The sequence below is a fragment of the Eretmochelys imbricata genome, chromosome 8, assembly GCF_965152235.1.
Source record: "Eretmochelys imbricata isolate rEreImb1 chromosome 8, rEreImb1.hap1, whole genome shotgun sequence".
Taxonomy (NCBI): Eukaryota; Metazoa; Chordata; order Testudines; family Cheloniidae; genus Eretmochelys; species Eretmochelys imbricata.
In genome coordinates, this window is record NC_135579.1 from 11,183,197 (window position 1) to 11,207,645 (window position 24,449).

At 42.5% G+C, this 24,449-nt stretch overlaps 1 protein-coding gene across 1 annotated transcript in view; it reads right to left on the bottom strand.

The window, feature by feature from the left end:
• Positions 1-24,224, bottom strand: part of TGFBI (transforming growth factor beta induced) — a 36,889-nt gene extending 12,665 nt beyond the window's left edge. The window contains exons 1-7 of the mRNA XM_077823850.1: positions 24,079-24,224; positions 18,588-18,686; positions 5,679-5,743; positions 3,889-4,046; positions 2,627-2,791; positions 1,380-1,526; positions 425-566 (exon numbers count right to left, since the gene is read on the bottom strand). Coding sequence (XP_077679976.1) covers positions 425-566; positions 1,380-1,526; positions 2,627-2,791; positions 3,889-4,046; positions 5,679-5,743; positions 18,588-18,686; positions 24,079-24,200 — 898 coding nt within the window. The 5' untranslated portion in view covers positions 24,201-24,224. The remainder of the gene's footprint in view (positions 1-424; positions 567-1,379; positions 1,527-2,626; positions 2,792-3,888; positions 4,047-5,678; positions 5,744-18,587; positions 18,687-24,078) is intronic.
• Between the last annotated feature and the right edge of the window lie 225 nt (positions 24,225-24,449).

The window sequence follows — 24,449 nt, forward strand, 5'->3', positions numbered from 1 at the left end:
CCTTTGCCCTCTTAATGCCACAGAGCAGAGTTCCCAGTACAATCACACACACTGGCTCTGTAGCAGTAAGGTAGAGCTGGAGGATTGGTTGCTTTGTGTGTCTGATTTTTCCCCCCACTCAGGCAGAGATTTCTAAAGGAGTTTGTAGTCCAATTCCCAAACACCTTTGGAAATCTCTGCCTCAATTCCCCTGTGAACCAGCTGTGTGCTCTGGGGAGTGCATGGCTTCCTCTCTTTCCCCCCCAGGAGTTCTCCTATGCACAGCTTGGTGCAGCATGTGGACCTTAAGTTCCCTGTGTTTTGTCCTAAAGAAAAGGCTGCACCATCTAGGGTTAAAAAAAAAAAAATAATAATGTCAAGTGGATTATTCCAGCCTCTCTCTTACTTTTCTACCTTTCAACACACTTGGTAAACGGTCATTTACCTTTGAGAGCTTCTGGGTCCCCCAGGATCCTGTTCAGTGTTTCTTGTGGGATCTTCTCAAAGGCTTCATTAGTTGGAGCCAAGAGTGTGAATTGGCCATCACTTTCTAACAAGGTATTAAGATCAGACGCAGCCACAGCAGCCTTTAAAGAAATGGGAAGAGAGAGGCTAGAATGCGCTCAACAAGAACACAAAGAAGGAAAAACGTTCCCCCCCCCGAATCCAGACAAGGGCTAAGGAGCAGACTTTTAAAAGCATCTGGTGCCTATCTGCATTCATAGGCACCTAAATACCTTTTCTTAAAAATCTGGCCCTATGTACTTAGCAGCATCTTACCCTTCAAGCAGGCAATCTTTGGAACACATCAGGTGGCAGGGGCGGACTTAGGGCTTGCTCCAATACCTATTGAAGTCAATGGAAAGGATCCCAGTGACTTCAAACGGCACTGGCTCAGCTCCTTAACCTGGTTAACTGGGAAATGCCAATTTATGTTTAAATGTTAAAGTTCAATGTATAAGACGTGCATTAACAATTAATATTTTAAGTTGGCATTTATTAAATCAGTTGGGTCAATGTTTCTGAACAGTAACATCTAATGCCAGGATTTTCAAAAGGAAATAAGGGAGTTAGGCCTGGTGCACATTTAAAAAGTTTTACCAAAATAACTGTCAGTAAGCGGTGTGATTTTTTTATTGACGTAGTTAAGCCAGTAAAAGCCTCTGTGTAGACACAGTTATACCAGTACATGATGCTTTATACTGGTATAGATTCCAAATCAGAATAAGCTATATCAGCATAAGTAGTTTGCTGGCAAAGATAAAAACAGCAAAACTTCAAAGTGCAGACAAGTCCTTGGTTATGTACATCCTATTGAAATTCAGTGGGAGTTGGACACCTTTGAAAATCATGAATGAAAGCATGAACAAACATGCTGTAAACCCTTGAGATGAACTCACCCGAAGAGTTTCAAGATTTTCGTTGGTCTCAACGATTTGCTGAATAGTGTTTGTTGTGGTGGCGATGACTTTATCTATCAGATGGACCACTCCATTGGTGGCATGATGGTCTGCTTTCAAAAGTCTGGCACAGTTCACTGTCACAATCTGCAGAGGAAACGATCCAGAGGGGACAGAGTTCAATTAATTAAAAAACAAAAACAAAAAAACTCCACAATCCACAAACTGCATTACTACTAGGAGAAGTTAAAGAAACATATGTAGAGATGCTATTAATCATGCTATTAATCATCAGGAAGCAACAGTGTCTTTCTGTGCAACTGCTCTCAGGAGCTCTTTTACAAACCATTCCTCTCTAGGTAACTCTACGGTTTACTGCATCTGAAACTTAACAGCATGCAGTATGGTTAACCAGTCCCAATATACAGGAAATAAAAAACACATTACCAGCCAAGCTAAAATTGTACTGTACTATAGGCCCCACCCTTACTCGAATGAGTAATCCAGTGACTTCAGTTTACTTGTAAATAAGAATTATGCAGGTAAATAAGGGTTGCAGGCTCAGGCCCTATATCTAGAAAGATGCCATTCATTTATATTTTAAATAAGTGGTTACCCTTTATAATAGTGACAAACTGCAGTGTGATTATGCTTTATAATACCTGTAATTACCACTAATTCATATATGCTAGAAGGCTAGCTACAGAATAAATCTAATTGCCTTTTAGTTTCATATTTAATACTGTAATGACTCTGAAGTTATACTTTTCAATAAATGCTCCTAGTATATAGTTCTGTCATAAGAAGCTTAAAACACATTTGACATAATTATACTTCAGCAAAACTGCTCTCATTATAGTATGAAGTAAGAGCAAATACATATCAGCATGCTTACCCGAGTGTAACATTTACTGCATCATCATCTATGGATCGATCTGTGTATAAAAATTCTATACAAGCACCTTCTGCACCTATACACCAATATCTGCTCAGGTAATTTGAGGCTCAATCATGTGACATGCAGAGTGCCTTCAATTCTCATGGAGGTCAATGGACACTGATCACCTTCCTGTATCGGACCCTCTTCCTCAGAGTTTTTGGTCTCTTTATTATTAATATTTTACAAAAAAAAAAAGATACAGTATAAGAATTCTGGGGCCACTGGCATAGCTCCATTGACTTGGATCAGTTTACTCCATTTGGGGATCTGGCCCCCGTTGTTACAGTAGTACAAGTAATTTACTTACTCCGTTAGGATAGTGGTGGATCTGGAGATCAATATTCTGGTACATTGAAGGAAGGGATGTTCCATGTTTCAGCTCATCTGTTAGGACCCGTCTGTTCACCATATGGTAGCGAAGAGCATTTAGCAGTTCAATGTTAACGTTACTGACCAATGAATCCAACATTTCCTGAAAATAAGCAAAAAATAAGCAAAAAAAAAAAAAAGGTAATTTTCAGGCAAGTTTTTAAGTGTCATTAAATCTAGTGTAAACAGAATTTCTTCAATAGCAGGAGCCCTGATATTGCACAGGGATCTTCCAGCATGGATCTTGACTCCCAAATGGATTTCCACAGCATTCCATGCCACTGTAAAGTTCCCTGGCAACATCTTTCAGTAATCGGTCTATTGAAATTTTGTTGAGGAAAGCTATTGATCTAAATAGAAGCCAGTGAATGAATACTTCAAATATCTTAAAATGAAATTTGGGCAAACCTAAAGGACATGTTTGTCTTGGACTTTAAAACCATAACTTTCATGTAGAACTAGCCATAACTTTGTATGTGTCTCACCATAAGCTTTCATTTAGGATCATCATTTGTATTGTGGTAGCTCCTAGGAAGTCTACAAACAAGGACTGGAGCGCCATTGTGCTAGGCACAGCCGGTGCACGTAATGAAAAGATGGTCCCTGGCCCAATATCTGTTTATTTACTGTTAAAGTGTACACATTTGGCGTAGTCTTAGCAGACTAGGTGAAAGAGTCTGAATTCTCTCCCATTCCTAGGAATGGTCTCTCTGGCTCAGGCACTCTGGTGTGACTTGTGGTGAATGCTTTTTCCCATAATGTGTAATTGAACTATGGAACTCACTGTTACACGACATCATTGAGGTCAAGAACTCAAAGAGAGACTGGACATTTATATGGCTAACAAGAACATCCAGAGCGATCTTAATTAAAGATCCACAAAGAATTATGGGAGGGATATTAACACTCATGCTTCAGGGCTTCAGACATCCTCTACCTGTTAGAAATCATCATGAGACCTAACACGGGGCAGGATCGGTTACTCCAGGGTTCTTGCACCTTCCTCTGAAGCATCTGGGGCTGTCAGAGATATGATGCTGGTCAAGATGGACCTAGCTCTGATCAAGCAGGGCAGTTCCTATGCTGGAAGCTTACACTGCCTCGGTCAGGGTTGTACCTATTATGCGGACAGAGGACTCAGTGCTGCGAATCTAGAAGAGTCAGGGAGAGAACAAGAAGGAAGGTGGATTTTAATCTTACAGCAGGCAAAGCAGCCCAGGCCTCATTGTTTGGGGCAAAGATTGTAAAACTTCCAGGTCCTTCAATTTCTGGTCTCAGGTTAGAGCTGTCCGAGTACAGTTGTGTGGTGGAGGCTCCAACAATCCCCAGGGTATCGTAGAGGTTTGAAAGTGGCAATGCTGAAAGAAAAAATCAAATTTGATAACACGGTAGCAGTTCCAGCACGCAGCCATTCCTATCTCCCTGCACATTGCTGAATGAAAACAGAGCTGCTGGCAAAAACGTATCTGGAAATGAAACATGTCAGCGAACTCAGGCGTCAAAGGAATCGTTTGATATAGGTCTAGGTGTGCCACTCGATTTCCCATGTTTTGTCCCACCTCCCTCAAGACATAGCAGGATAGACTATAAAAATCATGCAACGTTCTGTACGCTGACACAACTTCATCCTCCATCCCTGAATTCTTCTGAAATGGTCCCCATCAAACATATATTTGTTGGTACTGGAATACTAGTTTATCCTTCGCTGCTGTCCTAAAACTGGGTGAGATTCTGACCACAATTACAGCACTATAATTGACAACCTTAAATGGTGTTACTTTGGATTTATACTGGTGTAAAACGACAGTCCAAATTGGGCCTCATGTAATTGGGGTTAGAAACTCAAGAAACAAGGAGGTTTATCAATTTCACATGGTCTGTCATTAGACCTGAGGTTTCACATTTTTCCTTGATTGTTCACATTTCGAGATGTGGGTTCACATTTTGGGGCTCAGATCTTGTACATTTTGGTCCTAGGAGATGTAAACTGTACTTCCCTGCAACTGCCGGGTACACTGTGTCTCAGGTGGCATCTCCCTGGACAGCGGTGGTACCACCTTCCCTTAGAGCCGGTCTAATCTCCCTTGGACTCCCTTAGGATCCTTCACTCTCATAGAAGCTGCCTATGGGATATACTTAACCAGTGCATCCCCTGCTACTCTAACGAAGACTGTCCATTTCCAGACCTAACTAACTGCAGGCACCCCACTAGTATGGGGACTGCAGAACCTAGTTCTGCTGCAACATCCCACCAGGTAAACTTGCCTCCCGCAGGGCACATCAATGAATATGCCTGACTGAATCCAATACAAGCAGCCTCTCCCTCTCACGAGCCCCAAATTCCACAGGGCCAGATCCTCGGCTGGTATAAATTGGCACCGTACCTTGATCTCAGCGGACCTTCACCTATGTACGCCAGCCGAGAATTTGGTCTGCAGCATTTAAAACGAAATATTGCAACTCCCTCAGTAGCAAAAAGGTAGGGTAGGGATGTCACGCCCATGGGAATGATTAAAAGACAAAGACAAACCAGAAACCATTTGTTACTGTATCCAGGGGATTTCCCACCTTTTTTGAGGTCACTAAACTGGATCTTCTAATCAAAATAGATCTTGCTGAATTCATACTCACTGAAACAATAAGCATGGTCTGGAAGAACTGTGTGTTACAGTAGATCATTTCATATTAAATTTCCAGTAGAGTTATATTACCCACCGGAATGTGTATTTTCTAACAGCCAAACTACCTTAACTTAGAATAAATTGCGTTTGATCGTTTTAAGTGGATAGAACATTTCTGTCAAAACTTGGCATGTACTGGAGCTGATGGGCCCCATAACTTAGTGCTCCGCTTGGTGGGTCTGCCCTTTCCATGGAGAGGAGTGTACAAAAATCACACATAATGCCCAAGAATCAAATTTACTTTGAATAACTGTCTATGCTAGAGCTGTAGAATTATAAAGCATCTATATAAATAGAACACATTTTTACCAGCTGGGCAGCCTTTTTCTCCAGGTACCTTTTCATATCCAGGGCAGCACTCGTAGCTGATCATTCTGTAATAGAACACAGACACCGCAGATAATGACAAACAGCTTTTCAATCCATACCACTTCTACCCAGGCAGCCCAAGATAATCGTGGAGGGACAACTGCTGTTCTCTACATTCGACTACAGTTCCTATGTGTGTTGTGCTGAGGGCCTAAAGCAAATCCTTCCTGGCTATGTAACTAGCTATTCTTTGGGCAGGTCTACACTTAAAATACTGCACCAGTGCAGCTCATGGTTGCGGCTGGGCTGCTGTAGCACTTAAGTGAAGCTGTTCCTACTCTGGTGGGAGAGCTTCTCCCGCCAGCATGAGAGGCTATAGCTATATTGATGGGAGAAGCTCTCCTGCCGACATAGTTATACTGACCTAACCCCCAGTGTAGGCAGCACTATGGTTCAGGGGGGTGGATTTTCCCCCGATATAAACCTATTATCTCTTTCAAGATTGCAAGCTTCCATCTCGGCGTAAAGCAAACAACATTTCCCTTGAGGGTTTGTTCACTGCAAGCCAAATGGAGGGTTGAAAACAATCTGACAATGCCAGTTGGTAGAGTAAGAAGGTGACTGATACACAACGACCATTACAGCAAGATGAAGATTTTTATTTTATTTATTTAAAATACAAATAAGGTGACTTGCCGAAAAACAGCCTGGAACTCAAAAGTCACACGGATTCATTTAAAAAAAAAAAAAATTAAAGTGTGTTGGATGCAAATCATACTTCTACTGTATGTAGTGACCTACCCTACAAGAGATCTATGAGTGACAGTGGATGGCAATTTAGACATGAGTTTTCAAAGAGAGATAGCAATAAGAGACCTGCCTAAATTTGGCCTTGGTTATGCATTCCTTGAAGTGTGCTACAGAGCACACGTGCAATTCAATGTTATTCGCAAGAAAATGGAGATAGAGATTCAGTCTTACGTGTTCAGCACATCCATGCTGACAGTGCACCCAGACTTTTTAAGTGCTGGTCATATCACTTTGTCCTTGAAAGAGGAGAGGGACACATGAAATATACTGCTGAATCCATTTCACCTAATCAGCCAAGTGCACTTTATCCCTAAAGGAGAATTCTAGCCAAGTAGACAATTGGTGAAACACAAAATAGAAGCAGGAAACCAATTTTTTTTTCTGGCCTTAGGGCAGGTCATCATCCCTAATAACAGAGGTAAGCCGCTTGTCTGGCTGGGACCAAGTAATTATATTTCACTTGACCACACCTGGGTTTGGTCTATCCCAGTCTACTAGCCAACTGGATTTTGCTTACTCTGCATTACAGTAGGTGTATGCCCACAAATTGGAAGCACATGCGTTCACACTGTATACTCTATCTGGTCTCCCTGACAGCTCCACTACTGGGCTCCCCGGCCCACACCAGGGGACTGAAATTGACAAAATGTCTTCTCTTAGTTGCTCATTGTTAAGAAGTCTCATCAGTTTCAGTAGCTTAATGCTGGGTCATAACAATGGGAAAAACAGAAGGATGGTAAACAGGCATTGATTGATCTTTAACTTACACCTTAATAGCCAGTTGCTCCTCTCATATTCATGGAGGCCACGGTGTTCATCGGAATGCATCCGATGAAGTGAGCTGTAGCTCACGAAAGCTTATGATCAAATAAATCTGTGGCACCTTAGAGACTAACAAGTCCTCCTTTTCTTTTTGCGGATACAGACTAACACAGCTGCTACTCTAAAAGGGTTCATTGTGTATTTCATTTACTGTGAAAGGGGGTGGGGGCGGTCAATGTCCCTTTATATAAACAGATCACACCTCTATAGCCCTTACATATTCACTGGAGGAGGAGGGAAGTGAGACCTTCACTCCTTACTCATACAATCCCATATAATTAATCACTGTGCAGTATACATGACACCCCATTTTCGACCAAAATATCACATCCTAAACAACCACCTAGAGAATAGAGCAATGGCAGTTGATACATGCAATGCTAACTATTGTAGAGATAGGTTTGTAGAAGATTATAATTTAGGAGACACTCCCTCATAAGGGACAGTATTATGAACATAGCAATTTGGAGATGTACCCTGAAGACAGGGATTGGGAACACTGCACATGGCTGCATGCAGCAGTTCACCAGAGGTGCCTGCCAGTTTGCTTAATTAAAGTTTTATTCCTTTCCCATTCACTGGTTTGTTATTTAAATGAACCCCAAGATAGTTACAACTATACTACACTAGGGTACCAAAAGCCTACATACAGGATTCAAGTGTGGCCTCCATGCAATGTTGCTTCCTCACAGGAGGTGCAGCCATATGTTCTAGAACTAGTAATAATCACTCAGACTGTATTTCTCTTTTATAAAGCCAAGAACTGAATTCTATGGGTGGGGAGGAAAAGTATAAGTCGATTGACACTGTACGCTAATATTATGACACATTTGAGGCAGAAGAAAACTCCTTTTATTAAATTTTAGTAGTTTTAATTACTTTGTTTGGCTTTGAGTTACAATGTCTCTTAAAGGGGCATCTGAAGAAGTGAGGTTTTTACCCACGAAAGCTTATGCTCAGATAAATCTGTTAGTCTTTAAGGTGCCACCGGACTCCTTGTTGTTTTAATGTATCTTAAATAATATCTGGAGCACTCAGTAACAGTCCCTTGTGTCTACTTGGTAAGGAATGAAACTGCAAACGCCAGTTCACTTTAGCACATTAGAACAAGCTATTCTGGTATCTCCTGGGCTTGTAAACCACATTTAATCACTGTTTGGATAACACGTTTTAATTCCATCATGTTTCCCCTAACAAAGCAGCCTCGTGTTTTCTTTCAGCCCTGTTGTCAGCCCAACTCTTCCCTTTAGAAAAGCCATGAGCTCATTTACACCCAAAACTTTGCAACTTTATTAATTGCTAGAGCAGATTAGTTCACCAACTGCAGTTATTTACAATGAGTGGGAATGGAGTCTGCAATCTCTTATACACACACACTGACATGCGGGGCCAGAAAAATCATTGGAAGTGGCAAACTTACATCTACAGCAGCTGTGTAAATTACTGCAACTTGTGAACTAGTCACCGATAGCAATTAGTAAGTCCCAAGGATTTATAGCAAGGACTGAACCACTGATTGATTACAGAACTGTCGGTTTCATTTAACCTGCCTGATCTGTTATAACAAAATAATCCACCAATGGGCCAGATCCTTACGTGGGGTCAATCAATGTAGTTGCACTGACTTATAGCCATTTATATCAACTGAGGAACTAGCCCATTGCATGTACCACTTTACAGTTTAAGAAATAAGTGCAGGCAGAAGTGTTGTTTTCAGATCTGCCCCCTTAAGAAAATGTGTCTATGTTAAGGGGGAGGGGGTGGGGAGGGCAGGGGAATAAACAACCACCACCACCACCACCAACAAAAAACCCACAGAATTTACCAATTTACTTGTCTCTGAAGTTTGTTTTAATGGTCACCTTTACAGCTGTTAGAAGGGGACAAAACAATTTGAAATTTGATCTTAGTGTCACCATAAAGAAGAAGAGCAGACACTCCTCTTACAAGATACTCTTTCCCCCTCTGCAGAATTTCAGAGTATAATTGGATTGGAGGCAAGTCTAACATTGGACCCTCAAGAGCTGACTTTCAAGGAGCTGGGTTAAAAACAAACAAACCACCCCAAAAACCCTAAAGCCCTCAGATATTCATCATCATTTGACCACTGTTAAAAAAACCCCAACAAAAACAGTGAAGTGCCTTGAATTTAAACAGAATTCCTCTGGGTAATTAGGAGTCAGTAAATGAAACAAATACCCACACTTCTGTGACGGCAACAAATAAATTTTGTGTCATGGTTTCTTAACAAAATTACAAAGCAAATCCAGACTGATTGTCTAGACATTATATATTCCATGTGGGAAAGAATTTGCCTAAAGCAATTCCTTCCTTTGACGACTTGGGATCTTAACACCCTGCTGTTCCACTTCTCTCAGTTCTCCTACTTTCCATGGTCATTAGTAACACACACTTTTGTCTTTCCTCTTTCCCACCCCTGTAACTCTGATTTCCCTTTTTCCACCAAACACACTAACTCAAGTCTAGACAGTTCCTCAGTTCAGAACCATAATCAAAGACAGGGAGCGGATTAAACAGAAATCATTCCAAAGCTCAGCATAACTAATTCTTGAGCTCTGATGTAGTTGTTAAAAGGTTTATTTACAGAATGACTGGAGATTAATGAGCTATGACTAACAGAGCAGGAAACTGCTGATACGCATCACAGAATGTGGTTTGAACTCATTCCAGGGAAACCCCACTGGAGGCTGCCCCCAGCAATGGAAAGGCTGCTGAGGGTGGGGAAGTTGTATCAGAGGAAAAGGCTGCAGCCTCTTTCCCACAAGGGAGAGGACCGTTAGCATCTCCCTCTGTTGAGGGGCTCAATGTGGTAATGGCGCTAGGGGCAGCTCAGAGAGAGAGAGTCTCTCTCTTCCTCCCCCAGGCAAGTGCCATCCCTCTTTTGACACATCTGTAAAGCACCATGCAAAGTTACAGGGCTGTGTAAAATATTGACTTTTAAACTTGTTACCCTTACAACATCCCTGGGGAGGCAGGGTTGGGGCATCAGCAGCCAACAAGAGGACACCAAATACTTTCACTGGCCAATGGAACTGGTGACCGACTAGAGCATGTGATCGATGCCCATCCATCAGGGGCAGAGTTTTGACCTTCTGTTGCAGAGTGACCAGCTCCATATCAACCGGAAAAGCAAAAATGCTGCACATTCCTCCTCTCCAACACGGAATTTGCTGAAGCCATATCTGTCAATCTAGGTCTTTATATGGTGCTCATATCTTTGGTATCTATGCCGTGGTGACCTCTCAAATGGGTTGCCGCAATACCTTCTTAGATACTTCTGAACAGCCCACCTTCTGTACTGACTGGAGTAAAAGCACTTCTTCTCCAGAGCCTCCCCTAACTTCCTGTTAGCTTCTCAGGGGCGGAGCAATCTAAGGTGTTGGTTTTCATCTGTAAAAGCCCTGAATGGTTTAAATCCTGGCTATCTGAGCAGATGCCTCTAGACCACATGGGGAGGTCAGCTGGGGTAGATCATCATTGTAGCAGTTGTGATCAACTAATGGGCCTTGGCTTTAAGCATCTAGGCGCGGCAAGTGTAACGCCGACAGACCCCAGATGTCGGCAGGCGGGATCTGAAGCTTAGTGCATGACCCTCTACTGCATGAGCTGAAAGCCAACTGCCTCTTAGCTAAGGCTGTAGAGCAAACTCATTAATCTCTCTCACTACGTGGTCTTGGTGCCACTAGATGGGACAGAACACTACACTCAGGAGGTGTGTAGGTTACACAAGCAGGGAAGGTATTAGGAGCAAGGCTCTGGCTGTGAAATTGGCTCTTTGTCCACCAGAGCCAGGTTCTGTGCTTCAGGGTATGGAATAAGACTCACCTGCCTCCTCCAGCTTTTGCCTTTGGGGTGAGAAGTGGAAAGGGCAGGGAGCATGTGGAGCTGTTCAGGGGAGGGAGTCAGCTTGGTTTGCTTGCTCATGAGATCTTCAGTCTAAATTTTTGTGCCTCTGCTTAGAGCGTGCCACATATGCACATTTTAAAAGGCAGTGAAGAACCGTGGGCTCAATCCATCCCTGGAGTAACACGACTGGCCTCAGTGGAGTTACCCCAGGGATGAATTAGACCTAGAGATCTTTGGTCTTTTGTGCCTGGACCTGAAAATAACCCGACACCCTCCTGGGCTGTTCACAAAACAAAACAAAAAACAAAACAAAAAAAACACACAAAACATGCTCTGCTTACGCACAACACCGATGAGTGCTCAGAGGGTAAGGTCTTCCCAAAAACCTCCCTGCGGCTCAGCACAATGAGGTCATTCGCTTCCACCTCAGCTCAGATGCATTTTCAAATGCCTGGGCAATCTCCCAGCTAGGACCTGCTAACTCACTTAAGTCATCCATGTTCTCCCACAGTCAGCTGTGACCCAGGTAGAGCATATTACTTGATGAAACTACCTCCTAATCAGGGATAGGGTTTTAACCCATTCAGTGCCATACACTGGATGGGAGCTGCATCACTCCTAACCCTGCTAGAGGTCTATCATGGAGCAAAGTGTCACACTTGTATGATGCCACTGGGAATGAAACTACAGCATGTCGGGCAGGCAAGGAAGAAGACTGCAGTATAATCACAATACACAACACAAGGAGAGACATTGGCTAAGAGTGGAAAAAAGTGCCCATGCTAATTGATGCAACAGTTGTTGGCAGCTGTACTGTTAATGTCAAGGCAGATGAAACTGCAGAAAGTTAAGTGTGACACAAGGGGTTTTAGTGATATTTCTAGCAAATGGAATGTTCCAAATACAGGACCAAATTCTGCCCTCTGTTATATCCATGCAACCCACACCGAAGCCCACATGTGCCAGTTAGGCAGAATTTTGCCCATAATGTACATAGTCCCATATGAGCCTGTATGAGTGTTTACAGTCAGTGTAAGCATTCAGTTAAGTTTTGTTCTTATATGGCTACACGTTACATAGTTTACAACAAAAATCATGAAATACACTTCACAACTTACAGAACAAGCCGGTGGTATGCTACTTGACAGCACTTGAATGTGTCAAATACAGTACAGGGTTATGATGTCTGAGCGTTGGTTACAGCTCATTACATCTCAGCAAGGCTGGTGCCAGCTATGCAGGTTAAATAAGCAACCCCCTCAGAATGCCGTCCTACAAAGAGCGTTTGTCATACGTTCTCTAATGCCTTCTGACCACAATTTCCTGCCCTCCCAGTCAAGTAGTTTCAAGTAAAATCTTTATAGTTATTAAATCAGATTTTAGTTTCAAAAGGCTACACTGTAAAATTCAATATGCAGTAAAACTTACGCTGAGCTTCCCCATTTTTATTAGTCATTGTTTCATGCTGTTGTGTTCTTAGGGTCCAAAATTAAAATAAGTGCATTTTTCAAGGTAATAAAAATAAGCTCAAGCATACATTACCAAATAAAGATCCATTTGTAATAATTTTCTGTAATCAAACTCATATGTTGTGTTTTATAACGAGAACCAGAGACTTGGTCTTTTCCTGAGCTGGAGAAATCACGTCAGCCAAAAGAAGAATGTTAAACCAGCATGGGAACACGGGAAAGCAGTCAGTGGCAGCTTCATACGATCAATGATTTTTTGAAGGATTTAAAAAGCAAAGTTATCCAGGCTCTCTCTCTGTTCTTAACAGAAAAGTAAGGAGTTTAATTATGTCCATGATTCAAAAAGCATAAGGCTCTAATAGTACTGCCATTGGATTTAGGAAAATATAAATACAGACAGATAAATAAAATACCCCTTTGCCTTTGGATTAACTACATAACCAAAAGGGGAAAATTGCTTAATTACCAGCACGAAGATCTTGCCCACTGTCTTATCCCACATCATCTCATTTCTTCCAATGAAGACAATTCAATTCTTTAGCAAAGAGTAGAACACCAAAGAAGCAGATAAGATGGTTGGAGTCACATTTGATACATGTGTTGAAATTTCCATTATCAATCAGATACAGTGTATTGCATATATGCTCAAGTATTTTACAGCCATGGTCCAAATGATATGACTTAAGAATGAAAGCCTGCAAAGAACTTGCCACCAGGCAGGTGCTTACTACCATAAGTAGTCTGTTGATATCTATGAGACTACCCACAGTAACATTTGCATGAGTGGACCCTAACATAGTACTACTGCTGTGTTTTAAACCATTAATGTAGAAGAAGAATGTGATTTCTAAAATGAAGGATGGGGGCAACATACATATATCAAAAAAATCTACAGGCCAGATTTTTTAAAACCTGGATTCCCCTTTTGTGCCTGCAGTTATGTGCAGAAATAATGTAGATCATTCATCATGTAACTATTCCACCATATCATGTGTAAATGCTAAGTCTACCCACTGGGAATTGCAGCTACAAAAATACATAGAATCATAGAATATCAGGGTTGGAAGGGACCCCTGAAGGTCATCTAGTCCAACCCCCTGCTCGAAGCAGGACCAATTCCCAGTTAAATCATCCCAGCCAGGGCTTTGTCAAGCCTGACCTTAAAAACCTCTAAGGAAGGAGATTCCACCACCTCCCTAGGTAACGCATTCCAGTGTTTCACCACCCTCTTAGTGAAAAAGTTTTTCCTAATATCCAATCTAAACCTCCCCCACTGCAACTTGAGACCATTACTCCTCGTTCTGTCATCTGCTACCATTGAGAACAGTCTAGAGCCATCCTCTTTGGAACCCCCTTTCAGGTAGTTGAAAGCAGCTATCAAATCCCCCCTCATTCTTCTCTTCTGCAGGCTAAACAATCCCAGCTCCCTCAGCCTCTCCTCATAAGTCATGTGTTCTAGACCCCTAATCATTTTTGTTGCCCTTCGCTGGACTCTCTCCAATTTATCCACATCCTTCTTGTAGTGTGGGGCCCAAAACTGGACACAGTACTCCAGATGAGGCCTCACCAATGTCGAATAGAGGTTGTAAATGTAAAAACAGGAAACCTGGCCATATAAACCAGCCACTCATCTCCCAATGACTGAGATCACAAATAAGTTACATAGGAATCAAAAAACAACAAGGAGTCCGGTGGCACCTTAAAGACTAACAGATTTATTTGGGCATAAACTTTCGTGGGTAAAAACCCCACTTCTTCAGATGCATGAAGTGAAAGTTACAGATGCAGACATAAATATACTAATTGACACCTCCTCATCTATTATTGGGAGTGGACTACATCCACCCTGATCAAATTGGCCCTGTCAACACTGGTTCTCCACTTGTAAGGTAACTCCCTTCTCTTCATGTGTCAGTATATTTAAGTCTGCATCTGTAATTTTCACTCCATGCATCTGAGGAAGTGGGGTTTTTACCCACAAAAGCTTATGCTCCAATAAATCTGTTCATCTTTAAGGTGCCACCGGACTCCTTGTTGTTTTTGTGGATACAGACTAACACGGCTACCCCCGATAGAAATCAAAGATAACTTAAGTGCCAAGTAATGTTAGTTTAGTAAGAGCCATGTTTCCTGTCCAGTTGCTATAGTATTCTTACAGATGCTCACTCTGTGTGTGTGTGTGTGTGTGTGTGTGTGTGTGTGTGTGTGAGCACGCGCGCCAGGCCCAACTCCTTAAGTAGGCCCACTGAAATCAGTGGAATGGCTCATGAATTCAGGTATTACTGAATGCAGGCAAGGGTGGCAGAATCAGGTCCTTTACTATTGCATTCCACTGGACCTAAGCAAGTAAACCTGCTTATCCTACCGGGAGTGGAAGTTACTATCACTTCAGGGCTGAAACAACTTGTCTACCTGTCTCATTCTGACGACAATCTCCTCTCTGATCCACACGGAGGATCTTGACTCGGCTTTCTCTGGGAAACATGGTCTTCAACTGACATCTCTCCAAAGTACATGCTTGGCAAGATGGGTACGGGGATCTTATTTCGATGTTTGGTAAAAATCCAAGCACCTAATGCAACTTGCTTAGAGCATGAGGCCTACTTCCCTGATACACTCTCCCACCTGGGTCCAGCACTACAGTGTTAATCAGAGATGTTTGCTGAAGACATTTCCCTCTGGAGGTCACATCTACTATGTGAAAAAAAGGGGAGGGGACGTCAAAACAAGTATTCCCTTTTAAATGTATAATTCTATATCTCCTAATCATGAGCCACATCAAACTTGCCCGCCCCCACCCCACCCCACGCATTAAGGGGTCTCAGCCACTTCAGCAAAGCTGGTGGAACACTCTTCATTCATCCAGCATCCACAGCGAGGGTGGGAGGAAGAAGGGAGGAGATAGGATGGGTCAGTGGGAATGAGCAAGCTGGGGATGGGCTCTTAGCCTCCCATGGACTTTACCAGGGAAAGTGTAATCTAGCCCTAGCCTGCATCGCCTTTGATATGTAGAACCACTGGGAGCCTCAGCCAGGGAGGGGCGCTATCAGAGCCAGCATGGAGGCACAAGCCTCATGAAAACACCCCAGAATCTGCCAGGCAAGGGACAGACCCTACACCTTTTGTCCACTTGGGGAGGAAGCAAACCCTGCACCTCTCAGAGAATGATGGGGGCTGGGAGCAGCATGCAGTGCTAAAATAGAAAATGGACATTATTAGTTTTCCTCTCCATTTCATACAGCTGACCTTGACTCTGCTAGTCAGCCCTGTTTACACATGCACATTTCTCATTGCCCCACCGTGTTTGTTTTTTTAATTATTATTCTTGGGGAGGAGGGGGTCTGGGGAGCCAAATCCTGCTACTGGAAATGCTTCTTGTACAATAGAGTCATTGCTTCCTCAGTTAGTATTGGCACCCCCACATCTTCCAGGCTAAAATATCTTTGTATTAGGAGTTTGGGTGAAGCCACAAAGACCGATGTTAAGAAGAATCATCTTGTCTTATCTGAGCTATGAATGAAACCATTGGTATGTTCAGCTATCCCTTACTCCAGTGCCTTTTTGGGGAGATCTAGCAAACTCAAATAGAGTTTTTCTTTACTAATATTTCTGGGGTCTCAATTTCCTGTTCATTCAAAAAGTTGAAGACATCCATGTCGGTCTTCACCTCCCAGCGGTGCTGGTGACTTGTCTGAATTCATACTCAGAAACTTTAATAGCAAAGCTATCAGACCTCTGTATCCCCAACAGACATTATGTGTTAACTTGGAGACCTCTTGTGATGATATGTTGATGCTTACATTGGTGACCCTATATTCCCAGGAGTAGTTTAATTTACTTCTAATGGGACTACTCACAGAAATAAGGGCTCACCAACAGATACATGTGTGGCACAATCCTGCCCTCAGAGATTTGGTTTTCTCCGCTAAAACTGCCAATAGCATCGAATAGGATTGTGGGTAGGTGACGTGAAGACTCATCTATTTGGAACGTGATTCAAGTCAAACTCATTTCACAAAGGCCACCATGTAGCTGTCAGATGGTCATGGTTATCGACCCCTTTTTTAAGCTGGCATGCTTCAGGCATGAGGTGCTGTAGCACTGCTAATCCCGAGAGTCATCTAGATTTGCTCTTCCTGAGGTTTTTGTGCATTATTGTATACTCTTGCTGTAGTAAACATTTTGGTATAGATGAGTGAAACCATTTATATTTTCAGTGTGATAATATAGTCCTTCTCCAGTTTTAATGAGTTACAGTACCTCCACGTAAAGACTAAGGAATCCCCTCCTTTAGATGAATCAGATGGAAATATGCTGAAAGTCCAGAAACTGTGTTAAGTGGCAATTTCTGGTTTTCCGACCTCTTCACTATACAATTAACACAGGGAACCGAACTGAGGCTCAGTACATCCAGTTGAGCCAATCTACTGTTTTCTTTAGAAGCCAGCTTAAACTCCAGTTTGTCCATTCAGGTAGACACTGTGAAAGATCTTGGAGTTTGCTGTTTAGCAAAGAAAGAGTTTATTTTATTTGAACTCGAGACAGTTAAGACATCCCAAAAGACTTGGTTCCATACTGGACTGGGCAGTAAAATACTTTCCCAAATGTTCTCACAAACATCTGGGTGATTTGATGTCAGTTCTCTTGATAAAATGATTTACGACACATGAGTTCAGTCCAGTAGAAATTGCTAATCCTCTCATTTCAACTCTTGCATTTATTTTAAATTTGCATGGAAACCTTTGTTTAACATTGGTGCTAGAAAACCCAGAACTAGAACACATAAAGCCCTCTGACTAGCATTTGTCTTCCAGAAGCTTGTGAAGCTACCTCAGACCCAAATTATGATTTTCTGGGGCTTGTGACACCTTGCAAAGGTTTGTGTCTCTTGGAAGAGAGACAGACTTCATCTCAAGTCCGGCAGGAAGCAGGGCATACACGTTATTAAATTATGTGAAGACTGCACCTTTCAAAAGAATGTGCAGGGGCTGGTTAAATAGATTACTTTATGCAACGGCTAGTTGAAGATTAATATTTGCAGGTTGGGGCACAGAACTGATCTGAAAGCCTAATTAATTTTTCCTGAAAGAGTCATCAGGAAACTATGTCTTAATCTGACCGCACCCTCTCACTTCATTTTTTCTCCTTCACCCAAAAATCTACATATGTAGATGCATTTTATGTTGTTCCCAACATCCATCAGCTTTGAGCCACTTCTTTAGATAGAAGCATCTCTAGATCTGGGAGACGAACAGTTAGGTACCAGGTAACACCTGTACATACTTCATTACAGCACTGAGAGCTCTGTAAATGCAGAAAAATACACCCCAATTTATAATAAATAATTGGGCTTTAGATTTATGTAGCCCTTTCCCATCCTTAACATATCAAAGTGCTTGAGGATCACTATCAAAACTTTACAGATGGGAAATCATGAGTCAGAAAGATTTGTTTGGGAATGAATGCTGAAGACTCAATGTATAATGCATAAGAAATAAGAAGGCTCCACATGTTTTTAATTCACCAAGAGCAAAATTAACACATTAGTGCCAAGGATAGGACACTACTTAAATTGCATTTAAGGCCTCAGCGCAAGTGGCCTTTCCTTACCTTTCCAATGACTTCTCAATTCTTGAGTCAAGCAGTAGTTTGTGTCTGACCATTCATTCCAATTAGCACATGATACAAGGTCTGATAATTATGAGTGCCTTTCCCCAAAATGCACTGTTTAAAAAAATCAAGTAGAATGCTGATAACAGCATTTAATTAAACTGATCTGAAGTACATATAAACAAGAAGCCCTACATTGTAATTCCATGTCCAGCATGTTTAACAACAGCTGTTTCTTTTTCAGAACACTTTGTTTTGAGCCAAAAAAGCCTAATGCGTGTATCCATACTGAAGCTTTCTAGTGAGATTCTAGATACTCTCAAGTACTTACGTTGATTTTCCACAGACTTTTCTCTGGTACCACTGTTTGCAGTTTGTGTAGTATTTCCTGTTAGTTCCAAGAAGCTTCTGCACAGCACACACATTAGGGCTATAGATAAAGAAAGACAGAAAAGATACTGTAAGTTTCTCCCTCATTCAGACATGTAACATTAAGAGACACCCCATTGACAGCAGGCCTGAAAGCAGCACTTTGATTTTTATGAAGGAGGAATATTTTATAGCTGCAATTTATCTTTCTAAGAGATCAGAATGCATAAGGAGGACTATAAATTAAACTGAGAAAGAGCTCTCCCTTCATCAAGCCAGGACTTTTTCTTTCCGGAATGCAAAAACCTGACCTTTTCCATCCCCTCAACAGTAAAAAATGACAGCTAAAATTACACTTGCATCAGTGTTTCCACTATGGACACCAACTCGCAAAGGAAAATAAGCTTTGGATAAAGACTTGACAGAGTAGATAACAGTGTTAAGATATTTAAATAAACGTAACCAAAAAAATAATTTTTTAAATTAAAAATATCAGGATCCTTAGCTGAAGATTAAACTAGAACTATTTTGTACATGAAATTAGAATTGTCGTGTTACTAATAGTTAACGTGTGCTACTGTTTCAGCACTAACTTTTTCACAGTATGGATTAATATGAGCATGTTGATAGTATCCATCAGTTATCCCGCAAGGGTCCGTGCACTCTGGCCCCAATCCTGCAAATCACTTAAGCACATGCTTAACTTTAAGCACATGACTAGTACCATGGAAGTCAATGGATCAGGGCCAAAGTGCTCAGCATCTCACAGGCTAGAGCACATTCCAAAGAGTCCCTGCTAACTGATGAATAGGGTCCATATATAGGTTTGTACACTAACCTATGAGGATTTCAGGAGTAGCAAGATATGGACAAAAGGATGGTGAATTCTGGCAGTAGAGTTTGTTGCCTTTAGGGATGGGATGTTTCCCCACAAACTACCGCCTCTGGGTCCTGATCCCTAGATGTGGTGAACACCCACAACTCAGAGCTAAGTTAACAGGAGCTGTGGATGCTCAGCACCATTCAGGGTCAAGCTCTGAATGTAACTCGGCTCAAATACATTGTTTACTTTCGTCAGTCAGTTCCCAATAATTCCAGCAGCGGGTTACTAATGGCCTACTCCTGCAGAGCACTGAGTGCCAGCACCCAAGAGGTGCTCTGCACCTGACAGGAGTCAGCTGAGCTGTAATTCACTGAGCCATAAACCTGGAGTGGGGGGTGGGGAGAAACAAATCACAGTGGTCTCCTGTTACTTAGACTTACTGCGGCAAAATATACTACTCCAGCCTGTTTGCACATATGCTCTGGAGGTATTACGAACAATGCTTACTTGTCCAAATGAACACAGGAGAGGTTGTGGTGTAGTATTGATTCGTCCTCCCCCACTTGCATGATTCGTGTTCTCACTGTTACACAAAAGCTCAGTTCTCCAGTGGTTGGTCTCCCAGTCATTAGTATGAATTTGTGAGGTTCTACTATATGTTTGCTAAATCCACTGCCAGTCTCAGTGGGAGTGTGGCTTCTCTTCAGTAAGTCTTTTTTAATCTCGCCACAGCTTTCATCTATAGAGACAGAGCCCAGTCCTGCTAGGTGCCGGGCACTTTCGCCACCCACTGAAGCCAATGGAAGTTGAGGGCTCTCAGTGCCTCACTCACAGCTTCCATAACTTCTGCCATTTCCAATAAAAAGAATGCATTTCTGCTTGAAAGTGTTCATTGCACTTTGCGTGCCAAATGTTAAGAATGCAGGGGAAAAAAAATTAAAAACTACTAAAAATAAATCACACAGCCGGCTCTTCAGTTGGTGTAGCTTGGCCTAGCCTCATTGACATCAGTGCAGCTATGCCAATGGACACCAGTGGAGGATCCTTCCCCAGAAATACAACTGCACCTTCTGACTCAGCCTACCGTGGCTACTCCCATATTGCAGTGAGCAAGTCTGGTTACTAATACATGACAACCAAAGAGCTCCGAGATTTCAGTGTCCATTTGATTGGTCAATCCCCTCCAGGATTCATCCTTTACGTGTCTAGCTACTGGAGAACTAGTTTTATCATTTCTTCTGCATCCTTTGGAATGGTCTCCTACTTGTTAAGAGGCTGGTGAAGAAATACTTTGTACTCCGAGTACTGTTTTCATATTACCCAATTACCTTTTGTAAAGCTAAAATACTGAAGCTACATGCTGCTGCTGTTCAGGTTTTGATTTATCAGTACAATGCCATGCAGGCTCAGATCAAGCCCCAGGAAAGAAAAACAAACAAAACAAAAACAAAAAAAACACTGCTCTGTGTTTTCCGTGATCCCCATAACAAAGCTGGAGTAGTTGCAATGTATATTCTAGTGTTCTGCCCAGTTTAGATTTAAATGAATCTGCCAGTTCTCTACACTCTCTGCACTTAAGTCCCTTACTTTAGCTGTGCAACAATTTACAGCGAAACAAGTTGACATATATAAATTGCTTCCTTTCGTCTATCACGTGCTTCTCGCCAGTCAGTCCTTAACAGATATCCTTGGAGTAGGGACTGGCCTTGAAAGTTTGGAAACAGCCTAGCACATCGTGGATGCTTCCAAAAATAATATGCAGTTCGATCATAATGATTTACCTACCTGCCTTCAATGGAATAAGTCACTACCTATTTTATGACAGTGGAAATGCATTATTGTCCCTCAATACTTTTTCCAAGCAAATATTTCTATGTTGGTGTTAATTTACCTTCCACAATTCTTAACTGCAGCCCCACTCACAGATCTGCCCCTGTTCACTTTTTTAAAAAAATGTGCAAAAGTTGTCACTTATTTCTGTAGCTCCAGATTCTGTCTCCCTTACTCCTATTGAGTAGGATCTTCCTATGCAATTAGTACTATTGGCTTCAATAGAACTACTCATGGAGCAAGGTGATATACAACATGAGTAAGGGTAACAGAATCTGGCCCTTTTAAGTTCTCTGCTAACGATACATGGATGTACTTTATGTCCAAGAATCCTTTACTTGTTTCTCTATTGCTACATGTTTGACACATCCATACCTTGGCATCCAAATACTCAGTTTGCTCTTACTTGATACTGATAAAACTGAACTGCTTTTGTAAAGCTCTGTCCATCAGAAAGGGACGAGTGGGCCAAATTCTGCTTTTAGTTATGCAGGATTTACATCAGCATGTGATTCACTTCATCCATAAACACTCGCTTCTTGTTCTCCCTCAGAGATGCCGGTGCTGCTAGGAAAGCAGTGGAAGAAGCGTGCCTCTACTTCTAATGATTGTACTGGCAACAACATTCTCCTCTGTCTCCAGAAATGAAGAGTCATAGGGAAAATACATTAAATGAAGGTAAGCTTGGTAAGTTACTAAAGCCCTATTTGCACACTTTCATCTTAAAGTTATTGGCAGAATTTGGCTATTGTTTAGTTTCAAGGCATATGTACATGGAGGGCAACACTGCAAGCAATAGCCTCTAGAACTCATCGTTAAGGTTCTAGGTCTCATTAAAACACAAACTCATATACTGGTTTTACAACAGCTGATCTAGTTTCCAGGTGACATGTTGATTGCAATATGTCAACATTTTTTCCTTTAAAACGAAGCAAAACAAAAAAACCCACCTTTTGTGGCCTTGTCTCCAACTACCCATCTGACCTGTAGCTTCTCTTTAATCAATATCATGTTGCAATGGTGAGTCATGTGAATTTTGTACCCTTTTCAAGATTCTATGAGATTCTCAGTCAGATCTCAAGACAGATGTGACTCAGTGTCACAAACTACAGATTTCACAGTTAGTGTTATAGCTAACAATGCATCTGTGTCAACAGAACCAGCATCAGTACCGAGTGTGTTACCAATCCAGGAGAAGACGTCTATACACATTTTTAGATGTTCTTTGAGAAGCATATAATTAAAGAACGGATTACTTTTGTCAAGAATGCTTTTAAGATCTATTGAAAAGATTTCATGAAATGCTACAGTTGCTCAGGGGAAAAAAGTCCTTTAAAATCTGTCTGACATTACTTCAGAATATGTAAAAATAAAATTAAACCAGAAATAGACATGGAAAATTTCAACTCCGCAGATCAACAAAATGTAAGACAAATTAAAACATCATGCAAACACACCATGTAAAATTCACTACAAACACCTTCTCTTTCTCATGCTTTGTTTAGATGCTGTAGTCTTGATTTTGCATGATGTGGATAACATTCTTGGTGGTCTGCAGGCACAAATATAAAAGATTGTCCCTGCCCCAAGGAGCCACTAGTCTAGCATCAGAACTGTACCAAAGTCTTTATAGACAAAAGCAGACAATAAAGTCCTGGCCATGAAGGGCCATTCTAAACAGAAATTCTTTTATGAGTAGTACAGAAATATAACACTGTAAACTGGTCTAAAATGGCCCGTGCAATACCAAGGCACTAAAGGGAAAAATAAGACACATGTAAAATCTGTTATTGTTATTTTGTGACACATTCTCACTATGGTTTATATTTAAATAAATATACAGTATCATATTATTAGTTTTGCAAACATTTGTTCAACACAACAGCATCCATATAACTTTGCTTGTATGTAAGTACCTTTCCTCTTAGCAGCTCAGGGCGCCTTACAACCATTAATAAAGCTATTGAAACCCCTCTGAGATACATTAGGTGGAAAAGAGAGGCAGCTTACGAACTTTGGAATTGCCTGTTGTCCCATCGAAATGTCGTTATGGTCAATATTTTTCAACAAATTCTTTCCTACTTTGGGGGCACTGAAAGATTAAGCTTGTCCACAGGTGACAACAGTACATCCTGCAGTATTTTAGTGATTACTAAACACTACTGGAGATAAGCTGAATGTTGGCGTCTCTACCATTATTCCGGGTTGTAGCCGATGTGTTCATCCTAGCGCACTGAGTTTCAAAAGGTGTGTACACAGACCTCTCCCTCTATATAAATAAAATGTTATATATGGGCATGCATACACTCACTTCTGAGAGTCCTGATTGATTATAGGCAGCATCTCATTCGAGTATATTTCACTGTATGCTTCTAAGTCTGATTGTACCAATAAAATGATTAAACCGACTAAGCAGCGTCTACCCCAGTACTTGCAAACACAGGGGGATGGATAACTAAGCCCTGACCCCTTAGCTATCCAGGGCGGATAGTTTCCCTTGGAGTTGACCGGTCTTGCGGCTGGTCAGTCTCTCTCTCTCGCCTTGCAGCGGCGAGGGAGGCAGCTCACTGCACCTGGGAGGCCGGCCGGCCAGCCGGCCCTGCAGGAATGAATCACTGGCCTCAAGCCCACCCATCTACCGTCCGGCTGAGCCCGGCGCCCGGGCATCCTCCACCCAGCCCCGCCGCTCGGGGCGGACGCCGTCCCCCGCCGGCAGAGGTCCGCGGCCAGGCGCCGCGGAGCAGGGCGGCCGGAGCGGGCTGCAGACGCGCGGCCAGCGGAGCGAGGGGGCCCGCCTTACCCGTGCTGCCGGCCGCGCAGCCGGCTGTGTTGCAGGACCTGCTGGTAGGGGCTCTTGGCTGCCCCGGACAGGGTCACCCCCAGAGCCCAGGCCAGCGCCAGCAGGAGCACGCCGCGCTCCATGGCGCGCCGCGGGGACGGGGCGGGAGCAGGCGGGGCAAGTGAGACCCCGGCCGGGCGGCCGGCCGCGGTTAAATACGAGCCGGAGGGACGGAGCGGGGCCGGGCAGGGGGCGGGGCCGGGGAATGGGATCGCGCTGCCCCCGGGCCGGGGAGCGCAGCTCCCACCCCCGCCGCGGATCCCAAGCCATATGAACATGTAACCAGGTGTTAGCATCCTGCTCTGGCTTGGCAATCAAGGGGGAGAAAGAAC